Below are 22,886 nucleotides of genomic sequence, written 5' to 3'. Positions count from 1 at the left end.
AAAGTTAAAAGCACAGTGATAAATCTGATGGTTCCAAATGAACCAAATTTGTTTGGAAATGCTGAACTGAGAATGCGCTAGTCTTGACACTGAACACTAAGATACTAGTGGGCTTTTCCCATGTTTCAAGGAAGTTATTTTCTGTAATCTACAGAGGGAACCTCCAGTCAAGAACAGAAAGTAATTACAGAGATTGATATTGTTATTATCGCTGCCATTTCTGAGAAAGGAAGAAGTTGTGGGGAGAATATTTATGCATTTACATGAGCATATATATGTCTGTACGTGACTATATACATTTGTGTGTGTCTGTGTACATAAACATACCAGCATCTTCTAAACTTTTCTCACTTAACCAATACAATCAGTTAAACAAAATAAAGTAAGATCCTAACCTACTTAGGTATGGAAAGAAGTCCTGACTATGTTAAATTACTGTAATAGTGAACACTGTAAAATACAAGCTAAAAAAAGTAAAGAACAAAAATACTTCCAGAAACAAAATTAATAAAACTGAACAGAAAGAGAAAACAAATGTAGACAGCTTCAAATCTAACAGATATATTTATTATCCACCACTGTATAAAGGCAATAATTTAGGCTGTATGTATGACACCTATCACTACCTGGAAACACGTGCAAAATTCTAAAACTCATTCAAGTGAAATAAAATATAAATGCCCATTTATCTAATATATTGTTTTAATTACCTAAGAAAATAATCATCTACATTATTTAAAGTCACTTTCCAATTCCCCAGAGAATTGTTCATTCCCATGGAGCGCATGCACACATATCCCCAGTTACTTAAAGGATATAAGAAGTCATTTATCTTATCATTAAAAGGCAAGCAAAAATCCCTTCTATCATTCAACCTGGAAAGATCTTTGATGAAGCTATTAATAAAATGAACTTCAAATGCATTTAACTTAAATTCTGGCATGGACATAATTCATTCTCAAATATCTGAAGCGTCTTGTTATTAAAATGTATTATTTTAAAAATACACAATATTAATCTGTCATAATTTCATTACTTGCCTATAAAGTACTGCAGGAAGAGTAGACGTCTTTTGTGTGCCTCCTTCTTTTTTACTTGGTTTTCTCTCCTTGGGTGCTCGCAAAATTGCCGGTATGTTCAACTTCTATTGATTTGAACAAATGCAGTTTATTTTGTTTTAAAGAAGAAATATACAGCAACATTTTCCTCTATTTGCCACTCAAGTGAACTAAATATGCTACGATTGTTGCAGGGAAAATGTTTTACCAGCTATTACACTGGCAAAAAGGATTAAAATGAGTTTTTGTCTCAGTTACTTCCATCAGAACCCTATAATTACACACTTTAATCAATTTTCAGTGGAACACTAAAACATTATGAAAATTAAACTTCTACTTTAGCTTTAAAAAGTGAAAGACAAGGACAAGCATTTAAGAACATTAAAAAGAAAAGTACACTCGACACAAAAAGAATATTGAGGCCGTTTATTTTCCTCAACATCCCAGCTACACTGGGCTCCACAGGTTAATTAGAAAAATTATCTTATTGGACCAAACTCTTCACAAAGTGAATGAGATTCTCTTTGGGCTTCTACTAATCTGTAGTATGCTGGCTTCTCAGACAGCAACCATCTATCAAAGGCATTTCTCAGTGGCCCAGTGGGCCGGCGTCTGTTCAACCAACTGGAAAAAAGTGTCATGCAAGCAGTACAAATGAATTCTACTTCTGCTGTGTATTTTACATTTGCACAAGGAAATCTGTGGATTTCTGTTAGAAGTCATTTAATAAATTAAAATACCCTTACATGGTAGATAATGTTTTACACTAAACAGGAGATTCTCATAAGAAAAACTTGCAAATCAAGCCAAAAAATAACACTGCCTTGGCAAATACTGATAATACGCTTGCACTCAACATTAACTTCTCCAAATATAAAATATAAAACATCGTAATCTTGCAAAACTCCATCAACAATCTATTAATAGGAACAAAGGTCAATTCTCCATAAGTGACTATTCATTCTCACCTTTTACATTATGTTATTCATTATAATATAAGCCACACAATCCTGTTCACATGAGAAGCATCTTCAAAGCTAGCATGACACAATACATATCAGTATGTATTACTTCAAAAATCAATATGTCTACATGAATTGTATGATGAATTTGACTCGTTATAAACCTCTGAAACAAGTACAATAAAAAAAATGTGTTCTTTGAAAAGTCTCCTTCACAAATAAGACTATTAAGGACTACTGTGAGTCTCCATCAGCCTTTAAAAATATAACTGAAATTATGTGAATGAATTTTTAATTTATGTATTACATACAGTCCCAAAAAAAGAAGGATTCAAAGAAATCCATTTGGCAATGATTCTTCTTTTCAACAACAAGAACATTAACAGGCTAAAAATGTTCAAGGATAAAATCATTTTTTCATAACTACAATAATAGTTACTAAAGGGGAAAAACTACACTTTAACATTAAAGTTTCAAAAACCATTTCTTACATAGCTCCAAACCAAGTCAACATGAAAATGAATCTCTCCAGTTTGCCTTTTAAATTTTACATCCCCCCCAAAAAAACAAAGAATTAAATATAGCACAAGAACAAGACAGAAAAAACTGTCAAGGAATCTAAAACTGCTAAATTAGAGGAAAGAAGAACTTGGCAGGAGTAACTCATGCTTCAAATCCTAGCTTCATCACAAATGACAGATCAATGGGTTAGAGCAAACGAAAAAATTTTGCAAACAAGAGAGCTGTTAAAACAACCAAATTAAGCTACACGTTCTCAGTAAGCAGTTTCCAATGCTCTACATGTATTTCAGGCAGAAATCACTATCCCAGAGGATTAGCTGGCCCTAATCAAACAGAACTCTTCAGTTAGTGAAGTGACAGTTGTATCAGAGATCTGACCTCTGAAAATCATATGGAGAGAAAGAATAGGAGAGAGCAATTGGAAAGAAACTAACCTGCCCTGTGATTCTGCCTAGTAAGGCCCATATTCCTTGCCCTTCACTTCGAAGTTTTCCATTCAGGTTTTGTAGTTCTTCTAAAGATTCACATAGCTGCAACGTAAATAATTCAAATTAGTAAAACATTGAAATACTTAGTAGAATATGTCAAAATTTATCGATAAATATCCAAGAATATCTATATTTACATTCTCTATATTTTTAATACATTCAAGTCACAATACCCTGAGAAACAAGATTATCCAATTATTTAAGCAGCACCAACAAAACGTAAGCATTTTGTTTTATGTTAGCATTTTTACTACTAATAATGATACCTACATTTATATATTGTTATAGTTTACTATATAATTCCACACACATTCTAATTAATCCTTATGACTTTATCAAGATAAATTTCCACCATTTTCCCAACGAGAAAACTAAGGATCATAGGGTTTTTGTGACTTGGCCCAGATCATAGAACCAGCAAAAACCTTGAGGTTTTCTCAATCTAATATCAGTACTCTTTTCACTACAGTGTGGCTGATTACTAGAAATTTACTCTCTACTAATTTTTTTAATCACTTAAAATGTTATCTAATAATAAGTCAATACCAGTTTTATATACTCATGTTACTTATTACCTAACATGTTAGCCACGTCTTGCTTTTATATGATATTTCTTTTTCATCTCCCTCATCACAGAATGAAGAGGTAGCTCTATGACTTGACTACCTGCATGAGCCTGGGAAAATTACTTCACCTGTTTAGGACTCAGTTTCCTCCTCTGAAAATGGGAGCAATAATCATAATTCACATTATAAAGCTGAAGTGAGAATTAAATGAGTTAATACACGTAAAGTGCTCAAAATTGTGCCTAGCACATACAAAGTGCTTCGTAAGCGTCTGCAAAGATAATGAAGATACTGAGCAGTAGAAGTTGCAAAGAAGGGCCTAAAAACTCCAGGGGAATTTAAAGGGAAACATAAACAGAAACGTTATAAAATCACAAAAGAAATCATCAATAAGATATATTATTTGTTTTGTTGCCAACTTACCTTATTATATTCCACATGAAGCTTTTCTTGTTCATTCTCTAATTTATCCTTTATATTCTTTTGTTCAGCCATATTTTCCTGAATTTGAATCATGCGCATATTTCTCTCTATTTAAATTAAATATCCAATTTTACTTTAGTAGAAAATAAAAGCTGATATACAAAATATACAAAGGAAGAAGCTAGCCATAGAGATGATCACGTGGATTAACTTACACTGTTCAAAAACTTACAATTCTACTCACAAATACAGGAACCCAGCATTTTGCAACAACCCACAACTAATTAGGAAAATAAACATGCTTTTACTTGGTATATGTAGTATGGCTAACAAATTTTGACAGCAGATCAAATATTTTCATTAGCAAATTGTTCTCATTGAAAATGTGCACGTATCAGTCTCTATACTGACCAAAATAATAATTCACAAAATCAGCAGTGAGAGCAGGTTGCTTATGCTTTCTCCTTCCATCCACACTAGAACTCGTATCTGAATTGTCCACTGGGAAGATATCTGTACTGATCCCCATTAGTTCTGCTTTCCGCATCAGTTTCCGAATGGCTGAAGCACTGCTAGTGAGTGGTCTGGGCAATTTTTCCCTTGGAACCCAGGCCTGGGGTCTGGTGGATCGAGCTAGTTCTGCTTTGGCACGATATTGCTGAAGCCGGGCATTGATCCTTGCCTGTAAAAGAAATGAATACAAATTTTAAAAAAATATTGAAATGGAACATACTCCTTATGACTTTTACCTCCATGCTTAAAAAAAGTAAAGATAACCAGAATTTCCTATATCAAGGCAAATTATATTTATACATGGTCCTTAAGGTATACTATATAATTCTTGGGTTACAATAAACTAGGTCTACCCCTAGTAACAACTGTGCTAATCTATGATCTGAGTTGTCGGAAACTAATTTGATTAAGCTGAAGTTTCTCTTCTCAATAACTGTAAAAGTCTCCATAAATTTACTTCATTTCCATAGAAAAATACTTTACATAATGGGCAAACTGATCAAATCCTTTGCATAAATGAACATTAGAACAGATTGAAAAGAGATGTGGTCAACTGGTAGAATCATTTCCTCTAAGCCATATTTTTCAAAGTATTTGGAAACATGGTAATATAAATAGCTGCTCTGTTGACCAGATGAGGAGTAATGTATTCAGCTACAAACTATACTCACCATTGACCTTAATGACAACCCACTTCCTAGGTAACTAACCAAATTTCATAATTATACTTCACATGTCATTGGCAAACACACAAGAGATCTGAAATCCATAACCTTGAAAGAAAAACATGAGTTTTGGCACAAATCCCATACCTGTGCTTCTGGCGACAGTTGCTTCTCTCTCTCTTGTAAAGACATTTTACAATAGGATTGTAGAGCCAAGTAGTTTTTTCTCTTCCACTTTCTGTCTAACCTATCTGCATGTTGCTTACAATAAGCAAAAAATGGATCTGCTATATCCTATACCAAAAAAACGGGGGAAAAGTGAACATTTTTACTCCAAAGGATCACAAAAAACCTAACACAAGAAATAATATTTTCTTTTTGAAGAATCTCCTACAGCTTTGGTTACCTCTAAAATAAATTATGAAAGTAATTTTTACATATTATGATAAAGATTGCTGCTTTAGAAACTTAATCCTGTATAGCAACTTCAAATTAACAATTTTTTTCTTTGAAAGGAACTTGTGGATTTAAAAATACTGAAATAAAATCTTACGTATTATATTGAGTTTACTTGTGTACCTATGAAAATAACCACTGTTTAAAATGTTTTAAGATTTTAATAATCTTAGGTAGAAATCATCATTAAATATTAATGTTATGCATACATAGATTAATATTACAAAACAACAATATATCCAGAATATACAGGTAAGATAAGTGGGAAAACACACACAGATAAGTGTGATATTTTTAAGTGCCTAGCAATGCATGGACAGATTCTACCCAGGACAAAAATGGATTAAGATGGCCAGACCATGTCAATAAAACATTTTAGGTATCCCCTTTAACTCTCTTTATAACCATAAAACCTCAAATGGAAACACAACTCTCACAGCCATCTTTCATGGTACTAACGGGTACCTTTTTTATTCATAAAGAGTAGGGTAGAAAAAAAATTACCAAAAACAGAAATAATTTATAAATATATAACCAAAAAAAGCAATCTGCAATGTGATTGCCAACAAAACAACTAGTAGTTCATTCTTTAGGTCTCTCTCAAAGAGGAAAAATAAAGATATGTTATCCATATAGTTTTTATCTAAGTTATGTTAAAAGGGTCTCTTAGTAAGGTAAGGTTTTACAACCCAAAGAGAAATTATGACACTAAAAAAGAAGAAATAAATGAGAAAGAATAGAAAGAGAAATAATCATAAAAAAAGCAAAATGTCGTTAACAACAACAAAAAAAATGATGCAATTCTTTTTTTTTTTTTGCAGGGGAAGATTTTACCCTAAGCTAACATCTGTTGCCAATCTTCGTCCTTTTTTCTTCTTTTCACCTCCATAAAGTCCCAGTACATAGTTGTGTACAGTTGTAAGTTCTTCTGGTTCTTCTATGTGAGCCACAGCCACAGCATGGCTACTGACAGATGGGGGGGGTGGGGTGTGGTTCCACGCCCAGGAACCAAACCCAGGCTGCCGAAGCAGAGTACACTGAACTTTAACCACTAGGCCAACAGGGCTAGCTCGAAACATTTTTTTTTTTTTACTGAGGAAGATTCACCCTGAGCTCATCTGCTGCCAATATTCCTCTTTTTGTACGTGAGCCACCACCATGGCATGGCCACTAACAGAGAAGTGGTGTAGGTCTCTGCCCTGGAACCAAACCCGGGCTGCTGAAGCAGAGCACGCCAAACTTAACCACCAGGCCAATGCGGCTAGTCTAAGAGAACATCAGTGATTAGCAGTAAAACTAACTTCCCTAACTGGGAATTGAACCCAGGCCGCACCAGTGAAAGCACCAAATCCTAGCCACTAGACCACCATGGAAGGGTATGATGCAATTTTGTAGGGTAACATCTACAGATGTCACAGTATGGCACTAGGGATAAGATCACAGAAACTGGAAATATAAAAACTTGGGTACAAATCTTGGCTCCACCATTTACTGGTTTTGTGGCTTCAAACCAGCTGCTAAACATCTCTGGGCCTCTGTTAACTCATTAGCAAAATGGATATAATAACAACTACTTCCCATGGCTATAAAAATAAAATACAAGAAAAGCATAGAGAGGAGATTGCATTAACACACACATACACCTGTCTCATGACATACTCTAAATCTTGGTGACAGAAGATGCTGAACGGAAATAAAGATTATATTGAACCTCCGCCAAAACAGCCAGATCTGGAGAATTATTCTATTGTTTTAAAGTAGGTAAGGTTGAAATTGAGTTATCAAAGATAGGATTCATACTTGCACAGGCAAATTAGGCATTAGGACTAAGACATCGACTTAGGAAAAAGACTAGTTATCTCTGATTTAAAGATATCTGAAAAGAAAGAAATAACTCAAGTAATGTTTTTTTTGTTTTAATTAATTAATTTGGGATTAAGGAACAATGACCCCTAATTCTAAGGCTAGAATGACCAAGAGGTTAATCTTATTTAGAGAATGAAACAGATATACTAAGCAAATATTAACTATGGCAGAAACCACTAACTGTCTTCTAATATCTATTCTCATTTTCTTCCCCTTAGTACTAGAATCCTTTTACTGGGTACTAAGCTTTTTTTGTTGTTAGTGTCGTCAAGCAGATTCCAACTCCTAGCAACCCTGTGTACAGCAGAGTGGAACTCAGCCCAGTTTTTTGCGCCATCCTTTCACCTTCCAGCCCTCTAGCAGACAATGCTCCACTGCTGTTCATAGGGTATATGGCTACCCTGCTAGAACCTCTCTGCTCCAGCCTCTAAGCAGCTAGAAACGGCCATGTGATAAGCTCTGGCCAACGAGGTGTGTGAAATTTCCAGAACACACCCTTGAAAGGAAGCTACCTACTCTTAGCCTACACTTTCCTCCCTCCAATGGGGTAGAACCCAGTCTGGGTGGTGATAAACCATCTCTGACTATGTGAGAAAGGGCTACGGTTTAAGGGAAGATGAAGCAAAAAGTACGCAGGTACCTGGTCCTTGGAACCAAATATCCCTGAATATCCCCTGAACATCAAATCAGTCTGGAATCTTATATTAGAGAGAATTCAACTTCTTCCTTGTTTAAGCCAGTCATTATTTGGTTTTGTTAAACCAGTCAAAACAGTGTCTTAATTAAGGCATTGGTTGGCTTGGAATATCCCTTCAACGTGCTTTAAGAAACGAAGCTTTTGAGATCCTACTCCCAAAGGAAAATGAAAAGGGAAAAACATTTTTCTGATTATATACTAGGTGCCAGGCACAGGTGCCTTTTTACCTACTATCTCATTTATCCTGTATCACTACCACATGATATGGGTTCTATTATTTTAATATCAATTTTACGGATAGGAAACTGAAAACCACAGAGGTTAAGTTGCTAACTCAAGATCCACAGCTAGTAAGTAAGATCTGTCTTTTTCAACCACTACCTGACCGTCATCAGATTTACTTAAGGAGGTTTCTAAATAGAGATGACTAATGCCCAACTCTGGAAATTCTGATTCAGCAGGTCTAAGGCAAGAGTTTTAAATGCAAATGCATTGAGAAAAAGTACCAGTAAACATAAATGAGTAAAAGGGGCCTAAAAGACAGTAGAAAATTCTAAGACAAAAGTAAATGATGGGGATGAATGGTGGGGACTATGAGAACTGCAGGGCCTGTGGCAACTGGAATGTCCTATCTAAAGGGGAATTCAAATTCAAGGCTTCTTTTTATAACACTATTCCTATAGAACAAAATGTATCTACAGGTCAAATTTAGCCTGTGGACCTCCAAATTGCATGATTTTGTCTATAATCTTAAAAAAAATTTTTTTCTTTAAACAAAGCTCCCTGAATAATATTAACAGAGCAGATCAAAGGGGTATAAACTGAAAGAAGAAACTATCGGGAGGCTTGTACACTGAGAACCAATTGGCACTTGTAAAAACAGTATATTTTTAAGAAAGTAGAGATGCTTTATTGGTATCTTAATAATAAAACTGAAGTGTTTATTGAAACCAGAAGAGTGTAAATACCACAATGAGTTAGTAGCATATCATATTTTATCCTCTCAATTATAACACCATCAAGGTTCTTGTCCCCCCACCTGAGCCACCTAATTGCCATGAATGTACCTAGATTCTGCACTGTCTCCATAATTCACTGCCTAAAATACCATTCCTTGGGCATGACCTTTTATCTTTCTTGGTCACTCCCTCTAAGACTCAAACAAGTTTTTAACACCAGTCATATCTCCAATGTATGACTCTCTACCTTCTGACTGTCCTATAGCCCATGCACATAATGCCTACCCTCTTTACCTGATCATTCCACGGTCCATTAGTTAATTACTCCCTTGCATGGCGCATCAACTCACTTGCTCTTCTCTTCCTCACCCAGCTTCACTTGACAAAACCTGAAGCACAGGTTCCAACTTTTCCTCCACTTTGCACCTGCACCTGACCAGCTGAACACATCCCCAAGTTAATTTACTCTCCATTTTCGTAGATAATTATTGAAAAATTTCATCTCTCCCTCAAACCTTCAATATCTCGTCCCTATTTCTGACTTGCAGATGCTGACCTTGTTTCTTAATTTCACTGGACAGGGGGTTGGGGAGGGAGAGAAAAAGCAACGAAATGAGAACTTCCACATCCTCCAATCACCACATACATCAACCTAGCTGCATCCCTACCCATACCCTCTGCCTTATCTCCTGTTACTATGGATGAACTTCCCAAAGTTCCTATCTAAGGTTAACTCGCTCACTTGTGCAATGGATCCCACCTCCTCTTTCCTCCAGCAGTTCTGCATTTTTTTCTCTCTATTGGATCACTCCCTTCAACATACAGCATACTAAACATACTGTAATATCTTTAAAAAAAAACTTTAAAGATCTTCTTTGGACTTCCATATGCTGCTCCACTTTTAAGCTCCTCTTACAAGGAAAAATCTAAAGTCCTGTCCATATTAGCTATCTTCATTCTATTCCACTCTCATTTTCAAGTTTACTACGAATCACTCCAACAGCTTCTGTCAAGGGAAAAATGACCTTCATTTGCCAAATCCAATGGTCATTTCTCAGTCTTAATCTTATTCATTTGACGCAATTGCTCACTCCCTCTTCGAAACACTTCTTTGAAAGACCCCTGGGATACCATTCCCTGTTAGCTCTCTTTTACTCAGTCTCCTTGGTAGATTCCTCCTTATTTTCCCAACCTTGAATGCTGAAGTAGCCCTTTGGCTGTCATCAGACCTCTTCTCATCTCCACCTACTCTTATACCCTAGCTAATTTCATCTAGTCATCTCATCATAAATTCTATATATACCCTGACAGTTCCCAAATTGATATCTTTAGCCTTGACTGCTTCCCCAAACTTCAGACTCAGATAGCCAACTATCACTAGATGTCTCCACTTAGATGTCTAACAGGCATCTTGAACTCAACATGTCCAAAACCGTATTCAATTTCCCTTTCTCCTGCAAGAAATCTGCTCTCGCTGCAGTTTTCTCCATCTCGGTAAACTGCAACTCCATTCTACCTGAAGCTCAGGCCAAAGAGAAGTCATCTTTGATCCTTCCCTATTGTTTTTACTCTACAAACAATCTACCAGCAGATATCTACAAAATCTGTCATTTCTCATTACCTCAACCCTAAAACCTTCTACAACAAAATTCCCAACTGGTCTCCCTACTTTTTCCCTTGCCTCTGTACAGTCTGTACTCAACACCATAATCAAACTCGTCCCTTTAAACATTAGTTGGTTCACATGTACTCTATGCAAAACTCATGGCTTTCCATCTCTTTCAGAGTAAAAATCCAAAGTCCTTCCCATGTTCTTCCAGGTCCTGTGTGATGTGGCCTCCTGCTGTCTCTATGACCTCTTCCTCCCCTCTTCCCAACGCCAGTCCTTAACTCTGTACCAGCTATACCTGTCTCATTGTTGGTCCTCAGACCAAGCATGTTCCTGCCTCAGAGTCTCTGCATAGTCTGCTCCCTCTGCCTGTAATGCTCTCCTCTCAAATAAACGTGCTCCTTACCACTTTCCTTACAGATTTTCACAAATTATCACCTTACTAGAGAGCCCTTCTCTGATCTCCACATATAAAAATACCACTATCCTACCTCCCTTACTCCCTAAATACTTTAACCTACTTTATACTTCTTCACAGCTCTTATCACAATATATTTCTTTGCTTACTTTTTTACTGTCTGTCCTCTCCCTACCTGCCACTCAAATGCAAGCTACCTTAAGAGCATGTAGTTTGTCTGTTTTGTTCACTGTTATCTCTAGAGGGTCTAATACACAGTAGGTCAATTTATCTGTCGAATAAATATGTTGAACAAATGACAGTAAAACACATCAATTTACAATCCTTAAATTGCTAAAGGTAAGAGACAGATAAGCCAAGAAGGTCCAATTGAAGCTTCTGATTCTTACAGGGAACCTTCCTCTTTCTGTATTTATATCACTTCTTGTTCATACTAGGCACTGGTGACATCTGTTAATGCCATTTTGCATGGTCGTTTAACATTTCATTGTGTTTACTATCTGTCCCCACCTAAGTGGACACTGTGACTTAAAGCTATGTCTACAGTCCCTAATAGACTCATCCACCCCAATAGCTGGCTTAGTACCTTCTACATACACACAGGCCCTGAATCATGATTGACTAATTTCACTGAGTACTATAAAAGCTACCTTTGAATATAAATTTCACTGTTTGCTAAACAAAGTTTAGATTACCCCTTAACACAAGTTAACTGGGTTTTAGAACATGAATTCAATAAGGACTATTACATTCATGTCCCACAAATGCTTGCTGAGTTATATTTCAATCAGCCTCCAACTACAGTGCCTTACAGACATTTTATAATTAACTTATAATGCAACTGTAGTTTATTTCTTAAAGAGTCTTATAATCAAATCTGAAACTCCCAGATGATGAAGACCAAAAAAGAAAAAAACTGAGCAAGAATTCTTAATTTCTCATTCAAGTACTTAAAATTTCTAGAAGCTTTTACAGATGAAAATTTTAAATGTAAATTCAATGCCCAGATGCCTGGTGTCTAGATATCAAAAGAGAAAAATAAATTTGACTATATATATTTTCTCCTTTACATATTTCTGAACGATAAACAAAACTATGTCTACGGGTGTTTAGTATTTCTTCCTATAAAAACTGAATGTAACCAACTTAGCTTTGTTGATATCTTGCACTTGGGTTCTACCTAAGAATCTGTTTTCAACTTGATCTCGTTTGTGAAAGTATATTTTTCCCATTTGGCATTCATCACTTGTCCATTTTTCCCATAACTTTTACAATTTAAGTATTTTACCAATTCTTAAAACACTCATATTGTATGAAGAATATGACTCTCTAAAACCAAGGTGAACTGCATCTAAATTTATCTTGTCTTTTTATGTAGCTAAATTATACTTATAAAATTTCCTGAAAATATATAGCAGTTTCTCTACCCCTGAAAATACTATGTTTATATTTACCTTTTATATAAAAAATTAATACCATTCTAGCTAATGGCAAAAGAAGGCTTTATCCAAGACAGCAAAATTATCCTTTGCCATTAGATTTTACAAAGATGTAAGATATTAACTATTTATATTAAGATTAAAAGTTGACAAAATATTTCTTTCTGGCACAAAAATACGTATGATTCAATGATTATATAACACTTTAAAAGTATCTAATTCTATTTTTTACTTTTTTAACTGCATCTGTTAAAACAAAAAGAGTAAACTTATGTTAATTTACTCTGCAGCTGAAGTTCATCTTATCCAATATCAGTCTTACCTAAGAAAGTACTAACATTTGCTCTGCACGTATTTAAGAATTATCCATCTGCATTTATTATTATCTATTTCCTTAAACTTAGGTGGACCATTCCAAGTTCACTATTTTAAACTTCAGTTTATAATGCAGATACAAATATGGTCTTATGGCAGACATACCAATTTTGACACTAAACAAAACTTACAAAGTTAATTCAAAAATAACGCTACAATCCCTTTAATAAAAACAGAACTGACGTATTTATCCTACAGGTTATTACTTATATTGTGCAACAAAGGATTTGAAGTGGCTTTTAAAATATGCAGAGCACAAGATAATTTTAATTACTAATTTTAAAAATTAAGTAAGGTCAGTGGTGTGCATGTGTGTACGTGTGTGTGTTTTTTGAAGGTGAGAGTGAATAATGGAATGAGAAAAAAAGGTAGAAAAAAATATGATGAAGTCTGATATATAGAATTTCCCTTAAAGTTCTGTGTAAGATTATAGGACTACCTTGGAGTTGTGATGATAAATGATTCAGGCCAGTACCATTTAGTCTATGGGATTTTTTTTTCGATGTAGAATGTTGTTTTCTTTCCTTGAATAATAGATGCTAAAGCCATACTAATATTTAGAGTTTAGACAAGTGATCTCTTTTGATATAAAATGTACCATAAATAAAAAATAACAATCAATAACTTTGACTAAACCATGTTCTGATTTATTAAACTTAACTCCTTATGAAATACAAAGTAATTGAGCCAATATTAACTTGACCTCTCTGACTATGGTAAAAAAGTGAATGAGGAATAAAGCCTTGGAAAGGAAAGACTACAGAGTAGCCAGTCCCACTCTGATGAGAGAAGCTAAAAGAAGAGAGGATGACACTATTAAAAGGCAAAGACCCAATAACTGATGTGACCCGAAGAACAGAACGCCCAGAACATTAGAATTCTACTCTGAAGCAAGGAAGGGAAAATTGAGAAGGGTGACATATTTACTTTTTCCTTTCATTATTCACAACACCTGATTCTTCCTCTCCTTCTTTTAATGCTTGTCATAAAGATTACCTCATTTGGTCTAAGTATATGGATGTGCTACAGTGAATGGAAATAAACTGCCAACTTCTTAGGACAGTTGTGGCAAACTGTGCTGACTCCCCCAGTCATTTCCTTCCAACATATTCCTTTTTTGCAAAGCGCATTTTCTTTGACAGAAACTGAAAATGTCAGATTTCACCTTTCCAACTTATCTCACTGCTAATGATGGCCATAATGAGAATGTTTCGACACGAGATGGCAGAAAAAAATCTACTGGAGTGAACATAAGAGACAAATTTTCATTCCTAATAAGAGAACTCTTTTCCTCTTCTTTTGCTTTGAATTCTATAATAAAAGAACAGAGTGCTTAGAGCTAATACAACAATGTTGAGACCATGAGACAACAAGCTTAAGAACTAAAACGAAAAAGAAAAACATATTGATGTTGGTGGAATAGAAGGTTAAAGTAAAACTGGAGCACTGAACCAATGAAACAACCTCATGTTTACATTTCCACCTCCTGTCATATGAGATCGTTAACATATTACAATTTAGGTCACTACAGTTAAGAATTCTGTCACTTGATGCTGAAAGCCTAGGTGAGATACAACATCAAGATGAAGAGGAACAATCAAAACATACATCTTAAAGGCCACAAGCACACTCATAATAGACTCCAAATGTGGCTCTGAGATTTCCAGAAAATTAGAGGGTAATACAGTTACATAATTCACAATATCCATAAGATAAAAACCAAACCAGTTAATAAGCAAACACACAGCTATACCTAATGTTAAGAACTGAGAGAAAGAGCACTATGTGGTGTACTGGAAATGGGCTCAACATTCTCAGTTAATACAAAAGAAAAAAGGTAATGAGGTTTTCAATAACAACAATGTAAAAAGCATGCATCAGCAAAAGGAATAAGAGTAAGACTCAAAATAATTTTGTCCAGATATGCAAGTGTCTAATAATATATAGAATGTTTAGAGGAATTGATATTCTACATATACTCCAAATAAATCATATTTCTTACAGTCAAACTTCAAAGAAAGGTTAAATAAGACTACATTCTTAGAGAAATACCAAGGTGAAAATGACCTATTTGCTAATGTATGTTGAACAGTTAACTGAGCTGGGGCCGCAGTGAACTTCATCTAACTCAAACTAAAAAGATAAAAAGACACATGTATGTATAAACAGTTATTCCAATACCACAAGGAAATATGCCAAGGTTATACCCTCAGGCAATGACTTTAGATAAACAGGAAATCAAAACAGGATAAATTGGAAATCAAATATGCAAAACACCACAACACAAAGCTCTGGCTTGAAAACTAATTTTACCCTAGAATTCTTTTTTTAAATAGAATCTTACCCCAAAAAAGACCTTAAATATTAAACAGCTGATCAAATAAAAGTTGACTGATAGAAGGAACCCCTCCCTCAACTTGTATTCTAATCACTGAGGATACAGTGAAAAGTAAAAGAACACAAAAAAATCCCTGTCCTCATGAATCTATGCTCTAATGAAGGTGACAGACAAGAAACACAACAAATAAGAATCACATATATTAGATAGCAGTTAGGTATTAAAAAGAGAAAAATAAAGCAGGAAAGGTGAATAGAATGGGTCATGGGAGGGAGAGGGTTGCAACTTTAGACAGGGTGACCAGGAAAGGTCAGAGTGAGAAGCAGACATGGAGTGCGGACCTGAAAAAAGTAAGGGAATGAGGAAATATGTGGAGTAAGGGCAGCCCATGCAAGGAAACAAGCACAGAGGCCCAGAGTAGGAGCTCACCTGGCACATTCGTTACACGAGCAGCGAGATGGCCTGTGAGGCTGAATGCGGGGAAGTGATTAAGTCAGAGAGGGGATGTGAAGCCAGATCACAGACAGCCTTATAAATCAGTAAGGAAATTAGCCTCTAGTCTAAATCAGACAGACAGCCACTGAAGGGTTTTGAGCAAAGGAGTGACCAGATCTGACTTCAATTTTAATGGGATAATGCTAGCTGCTACTGAGAATGTCCTCTATTCCCCAGAAAAGCACTGGCAACCCATGACCTGAGTGCCAAATCCGGCCCCGCCTCTTTTAGGAAATAAAGTTTTCTTTGAACACAGCCATGCTCATTCATTTACATATTCACAATCAATGGCAAAGTTAGGTAGTTGCAACACAAACCAAAGGCCCACAAAGCTTAAAATATTTACTATCTGGCTCTTTCTAGAAAAAATCTGCCACTCTCTGCTCTAGAAAAGCAAGGGTGGAAGGAGTTAGGTGGTTATATTAATCCAGGTGACAAAGGATGACTTGGACTAGGCCAGCAGCAATGAATTTTACAAAAAGTGGACATATTCTAGACATATTTTGAAGGTACAGCTGATAGGATTTGCTGATGTATTAGAAGTGGAGTGTGAGAAAAAGTGATCTGAGTAACTGTCATAAAGTTCATACACAATAATTTAAGAAATAAAGTTATCAAATGCCTAACATAGCCACAGAAAGGTATCACTGGAGATCCCATATAAAATGTCTAACTTCAAGCAATTAACTTCTTGATGAATTCATTAAAAATTATTTGATCCACTAAGAGCGAATTCCTACCAACCCCCATCCTCCTAGCAATATTAAGGCATCAGTTCAATAGCCAAAGATCTAATTTGAGCCCTTGAAATTTAATCCATGAGCAATTTCAATGAATTAAGTCAAAGGTTGTAGAAAATAGCAGTAAAATCTATAAATAATCTTATATTGTTTCAAAGAGAATTTTCTACATAGTAACAGAGTATAACTATGTTCAAAGTACCAAAATAATATTTATCACAGAAGAAACTCCCACAAGGGTTTAGATGGCACATAAATAACCTTAAGGCTAACTGTATGATGTGAAACATAATAACATAAGCTTTAGTCAGCCTAACTGAACCTGTGCTATATAGCTCAGTTTTAATAACAGTAAGATATGTTTTGTCATAACAATGTTCGAATATTTTAAATAAATTGGAATTTTCATAAAGTGGATCAAAAAGAACAGAAACTTCAAAAGGATCTTCACCAAAGACATACAGTACTATGTCAAAAGGCTATAAAAAGTCATGAAAAATATGGCAAGGTGTATGATGTCATTAGATGAAACTGAGGTACTTGCTCTCTTTTTCAACCTTTCTTTTACTGCCTACGTAACACAGCCATCAACAAGTAAGAAATCCAATTCAATAAACCAGTCTTTAGATATTAAGAACACAATCCCATTTACAACTGCAACAAAAAGAATAAAATACCTAGGAATAAACTTAACCAAAGAGGTGAAAGATGTGTACACCAAAAACAATAAAACATTGTTGAAAGAAATCGAAGAAGATACAAAGAAATGGAAAGATACTCTGTGCTCTTGGATTGAAAGAATTAACAGTTAAAATGTCCACACTTCCTAAAGCAATCTATACACTCAACGCAATCCCTATCAAAGTTCCAATAACACTTTTCACAGAAACAAAGAATCCTAAAATTTATATGGAACAACAAAAGACCCCAAATAGCCAAAGGATACCTGAGAAAAAAGAACAAAGCTGGAGGTATCACACTCCCTGATTTCAAAATATACTACAAAGCCATAGTAACCAAAAAAGCATGGTACTGGCACAAAAAGGACACACAGATCAATGGAACAGAAATGAGAGCCCAGAAATAAACCTACACATTTACAGACAGCTAATATTTGACGAGGGAGCCAAGAGCATACGATGGAGAAAGGAGAGTCTCTTCAATAAATGGTGTTGGGAAAACTGGACAGCCACGTGCAAAAGAATGAAAGTAGACCATTACATTACACCAACCACAAAAATCAACTCAAAATGGATTAAAGACTTGAATGTAAGACCCGAAACCATGAAACTTCTGGAAGAAAACACAGGCAGTACGCTCTTTGACATTGGTCATAGCAGCATATTTTCAAGTACCATGTCTGACCAGGCAAGGGAAACAAAAGAAAAAATGAACAAATGGGACTACATCAAACTAAAAAGCTTCTGCACAGCAAAGGAAACCATCAACAAAACAAAAAGACAGCCTAACAATTGGGAGAAGATATTTGCACACCGTATATCAGATAAAGGGTTAATATCCCAAATATACAAAGAACTCATACATTGCAACAACAAAAAACCCAAAATCCCAATTAAAAAATGGGCAAAAGATCTGAACAGAGATTTCTCCAAAGAAGATATACGAATGGCCAACAGGCATATGAAAAGATGCTCAACATCATTAGCTATCAGGAAAATGCAAATCAAAACTACAATGAAGTATCACCTCACTCCTGTCAGAATGGCTACAATTAACAAGACAGGAAACAACACATGTTGGAGAGGATGTGGAGAGAAGGGAACCCTTGTACACTGCTGGTGGGAGTGCAAACTGGTGCAGCCACTGTGGAAAGCAGTATGGAGTATCCTCAGAAAATTAAGAATAGATCTACCGGATGATCCAGCTATCCCACTGCTGGCTATTTATCCAAAGAACTTGAAAACACAAAGGCATAAAGATACATGCACCCCTATGTTCACTGCAACATTATATACAATAGCCAAGACTTGGAAGCAACCTAGGTACCCATCAAGGGAGGAATGGATAAAGAAGATGTGGTGTATATTCACAATGGAACACTACTCAGCCATAAGAAATGATAAAATCCAGCCATTTGTGACAACATGGATGGTCCTTGAGGGTATTATGCTGAGTGAAATAAGTCAGAGGGAGAAAGTCAAATACTGTATGATCTCACTCATAAGCAGAAGATGAAAACAACGACAAACAAACACATAGCATTGGAGATTGGATTGGTGGTTAACATGGGGAGGGAGGGCAAAAGGGATGATTAGGCTCACATGTGAGGTGATGGACTATAATTAGTTTTTGGGTGGTGAACATGATGTAATCTACACAGAATTCAAAATATATTACGATGTACACCTGAAAGCTATATAAGGTTATAATCCAATGTTATTGCAATAAAAAAAAATACCAAAAACAAATAAATAAAAAAAAAATCAGTCTTTAAAAAAGAAAAAAGAAAGCTTTCTAGAATGCCATATAAAACTGAACTAGAAGACAAGATACGCCCAAAAACAATAGAAGTTTTAATTTAAAATGTGTTTTTTAATTAAATATACTATAACTTTACACGAATCTTAATCTATAGAAGTACAGCCATGAGAAATAGCCAAGAACTTCACTTTAACAGAATGACTACTGTCAACAGCAAACCACAGTGATATTGATTCATGCAAAGTCTTCAGATGTAACACACTTTTCAGAAATCTTTCTAATTTTCTAATTCTATAAATGTTTATAACAAGAAATCAAAAACATATGTAAATATGCTTTAAATCATTTCCCCAAAAAAAGTACACTTATCAAGATAGTGAATGGGGAAAACAGTCATATTTTTTTATTCCAGCATCCAGAATTCCTACCTAATCAATCAAGGGAGGCAGCAAGGCGAGGAAAAAGCCTCAGGGCCAGTTTCCACAAACTGCTTTATGTTAGCTTTCCCTGTAAATTTCTCCAGATTAGCTCACAGATATATAGAGATAGACTATAGACTGCAAACGATTTATTTAGTGTAACATTGTGTTGTGTGTCATTTCAATTTGAATGGCTTTAGACGTGGGGATGCACTCTAAATCACCATAGACCCCAACACACTCCACTGTCCCATATGCGGCTACTTCACACATTTTTATTAATTAACTGGCTACTGTCTACTCCAAAATGATGGTGGATGGTGTTATACAAAGGGACCCAAACTACTATAGTATGAAAGGCAAAGCTCTCAACAAGTTTTAAAAGAAATGGCTACAAAGAAACCTTCCTGACTATAAAGTTCAAAGTTTTCCACAAGTAGAGTAATAACCTTAGCCTACAGATTCCCTGATCCAGATATTCACCTCGGCTTTATCTGGTCTTTCGAGTCTTACTTGTATTGCCCCCCTGCACTTCTGCCCACCATGTTGACCATCTTGACCACCAGCCATGACCAATCCACACGACTCTATTATATAACTATACCTCTATGTCTGCCTAATAGCTGTAAAAACGCTCAGTGCGTATCCAGTACCCTTCATCAATTATTCAAAGTGAAACTCATAAGAATTTGAGACTGGCCCCAAAACAGATATATGTACCTAAAATATAGCTGCTAGAGGAACCATTTGTTCATAAAATATTTCTCCCAAAATCTGCTCAACAAATTTTCTCCATCAGATTATCTTTTTTACTTGTTTTCTGTCTACGAAATAAAACGGATAAGGTAAAAAGCCCAACATAATAAAGATACTTTTTACATGACACCGAAAATTTATCCAATAAAAGAAGGAACATAAAAGAAGAGGCTTAGCTATTACCATAAATCCATCATGAATACACAGGAAGAATTACCAAAGAAACACTCAATTACCTGCCTAGATAAATAAAGGGTTAAAGAATCAACAAAACTTGGTCTCAACACTCCTTAACAGTCTTTAAAATTAGTGAAGACCCCAACTTATATAAGTTATATTTATAGATGGTTACCATATTAGAAATTAAAATTGAGAAATTTTAAAAATATTCCTTTATTTATTTTAAAATAATAAGCTCATTATATCTTAACATAACATTTTTATGAAAAATACTATAGTTTACACACACAAAAATTTAGTGAGAAGAGAAGCAGTTTTACACTTCTGCAAATCTCTTTACTATCTAGATAGCTCACATAAAAGAAGATAGCTAGATTCTAAAAACTGTTTCCACATTCAACATGTTGTATGTTATATAATCTTTGGAAATCTCCACTATTGTTTGTGAGAGAATTAATAGCACTAACCTCACAGACCCCTTAAAAGAATATTAAGGAGGGCCAGCCTGCTGGCATAGTGGTTAAGTTCACGCACCCCGTTTCAGCAGCCCAGGATTCGCAGGTTCGATCCCCTGAGTGGACCTACCACTCAGCAAGCCACGCTGTAGCGGCATCCCACATAAAATATAGAGGAAGACTGGCACAGATGTTAGCTCAGTGACAATCTTCCTCAAGCAAAAAGAGGAAGATTGGCAACAGATCTTGTCTCAGGACCAATCTTCCTCACACACACAAAAAAAGAATATGAAGGAGTCCCCAAAACATACTTTGAAAACAACGGATTGCTTAATCTACAGCCAATAAACCTGGAATGAAAATTATGGAAATAAATATAATTATAAAGACATAGAAATGCAGATACTGAAGAGAGGGTAATGATTTTATTTAGAGAGTAACAGAGCAAAGTTATTACCCAAATACAATTTCAGATTCTCATATAAAATACGCTGACATTTCAACGTTTTAAAACACCTTGGATTATGTTCATTTTATCTGTCAGATCTTGCTATAAAAATTTTAACGTGTTTTTCAAATGTCTGACTTGCTTTATGACTAAAAAACGCATACATATTGTTTACTCTTGAAATTTTAGACCAGCAGTCTAGGCAATGACTTTAAGAATAAACTTGCAAATTTATTTTATGATGCATACGTGTTCCAAAATGTGAAGGAGTCCATAAGAAGTCTAATGAACGTATTCGCGACTAAGGGCTTAAGTAAACCTACCTCTTCCGCCGCTGCCTCTGAAAGCAGGCCTTCCTTCTGAGCGCAGGTCACGTGGAAATAGGCTCTGCACATCCCTGCATCACAGCTAATGCAAACTCCAGTTCTAGCAAAACGAGGGTCTTCGCAGAAGCTACACTCCTACAATGGAGTAACAGGAAAACTCTCAGAGGAAAAGTATTTCCAGAACAAAGGGTGCATGCTCATACAGAGCAACCACAAAATACAAACAGTGAACCAACATTACATCAACACAAAGAATAACTGTAGGCAAGCCAAGAGTTTATATAAAAAAAGTAATTCTCAATACATAGTTCTAATATACCAAAATTCCACTGATATAATAATGATGCTAATAATAATAATTAATATTATTTGAAGGCTTACCATGTGCTGAGCACTATTCTAAGCATTTTACACATATTAGTATGTGTTTACATATAAATGATTACATAGATTAATAATCATTATTAATGATTATTATAATCATTTGACACTCTATTTCACACTAATATGTGGAAGAGGTACTATAATTATTCCCATTTTACACATGAGAAAATTGAGGTGAAGACAGGTTAAGAAGTCTGCTCAAAATAACACAAAAAATAATTGGGAGTCAGTCTTCAAACCAGGGTTAACCTTACTTCAAAGTCCATGCTCTTAAATATTAAGCTATACTGACTCGAACAATATAATACTACTTGGAAAATGAAAGAAAGTAAAGAAAAAGCCAAAGAAAATTCACCAAAAAGATCTAGACAGTGCAACCAAAGAAATCATGCATTCTTTAAATATCTTTAAGAGAATTAAAAGTAATCGTAAGTAAACAATTTGGTGAAATTGGTAGTGATATACCACATAGCCAATTATTTACATTCTTTCTGTATAGAAAGAGAACAACTGTATAAGCAAATGTATAAACTGTCGAAGTTACCACATATCCCCTCCCAAATTTATTTTTTCATCCTTTAAACTATCTTAACCACAGAGAAAAAGAAATTAGTTTCAAAATATAAGCTGCTCTGGCAATAGGAATTTTCATAAAAGAAAAACCTACTAAATTGTGAAAGATTGTCAGTAGACAATTAAGGAAGAACTGCTTAATAAATGTATTCTAAGTAAATATGAGGGAAACATAGAAAGAGGAAAATATAAGATTTTAGTAGACACTAAACATTTCATTTCAATACTATAATAGTTAGTGACTACATGCTGGGCAGACAGCACCAGACTGAGGCATCCACAATGAATGAAAACAGCAAGAACAGGACTCTGGG

The 22,886-nt window shown here is 35.2% G+C and overlaps 1 protein-coding gene across 7 annotated transcripts in view; it reads right to left on the bottom strand.

Moving 5' to 3' along the window:
* The window catches only part of PHF14 (PHD finger protein 14), a 201,133-nt gene that overhangs the window by 139,048 nt on the left and 39,199 nt on the right, over positions 1–22,886 (bottom strand). For all 7 annotated transcript variants that reach the window (XR_011539053.1, XR_011539051.1, XR_011539052.1 and 4 more), the window contains exons 7-12: positions 21,613–21,750; positions 5,345–5,491; positions 4,431–4,701; positions 4,020–4,126; positions 2,977–3,072; positions 1,041–1,144 (exon numbers count right to left, since the gene is read on the bottom strand). Coding sequence is in view for 3 of the 7 variants with exons in the window: in XM_070615778.1 (XP_070471879.1) it covers positions 1,041–1,144; positions 2,977–3,072; positions 4,020–4,126; positions 4,431–4,701; positions 5,345–5,491; positions 21,613–21,750 (863 nt within the window). In the remaining 4 variants the exon portion in view is untranslated. The remainder of the gene's footprint in view (positions 1–1,040; positions 1,145–2,976; positions 3,073–4,019; positions 4,127–4,430; positions 4,702–5,344; positions 5,492–21,612; positions 21,751–22,886) is intronic.

This window comes from Equus przewalskii, chromosome 4 (assembly GCF_037783145.1).
Source record: "Equus przewalskii isolate Varuska chromosome 4, EquPr2, whole genome shotgun sequence".
Taxonomy (NCBI): Eukaryota; Metazoa; Chordata; class Mammalia; order Perissodactyla; family Equidae; genus Equus; species Equus przewalskii.
This window is presented reverse-complemented; position numbering and strand designations above follow the sequence as displayed.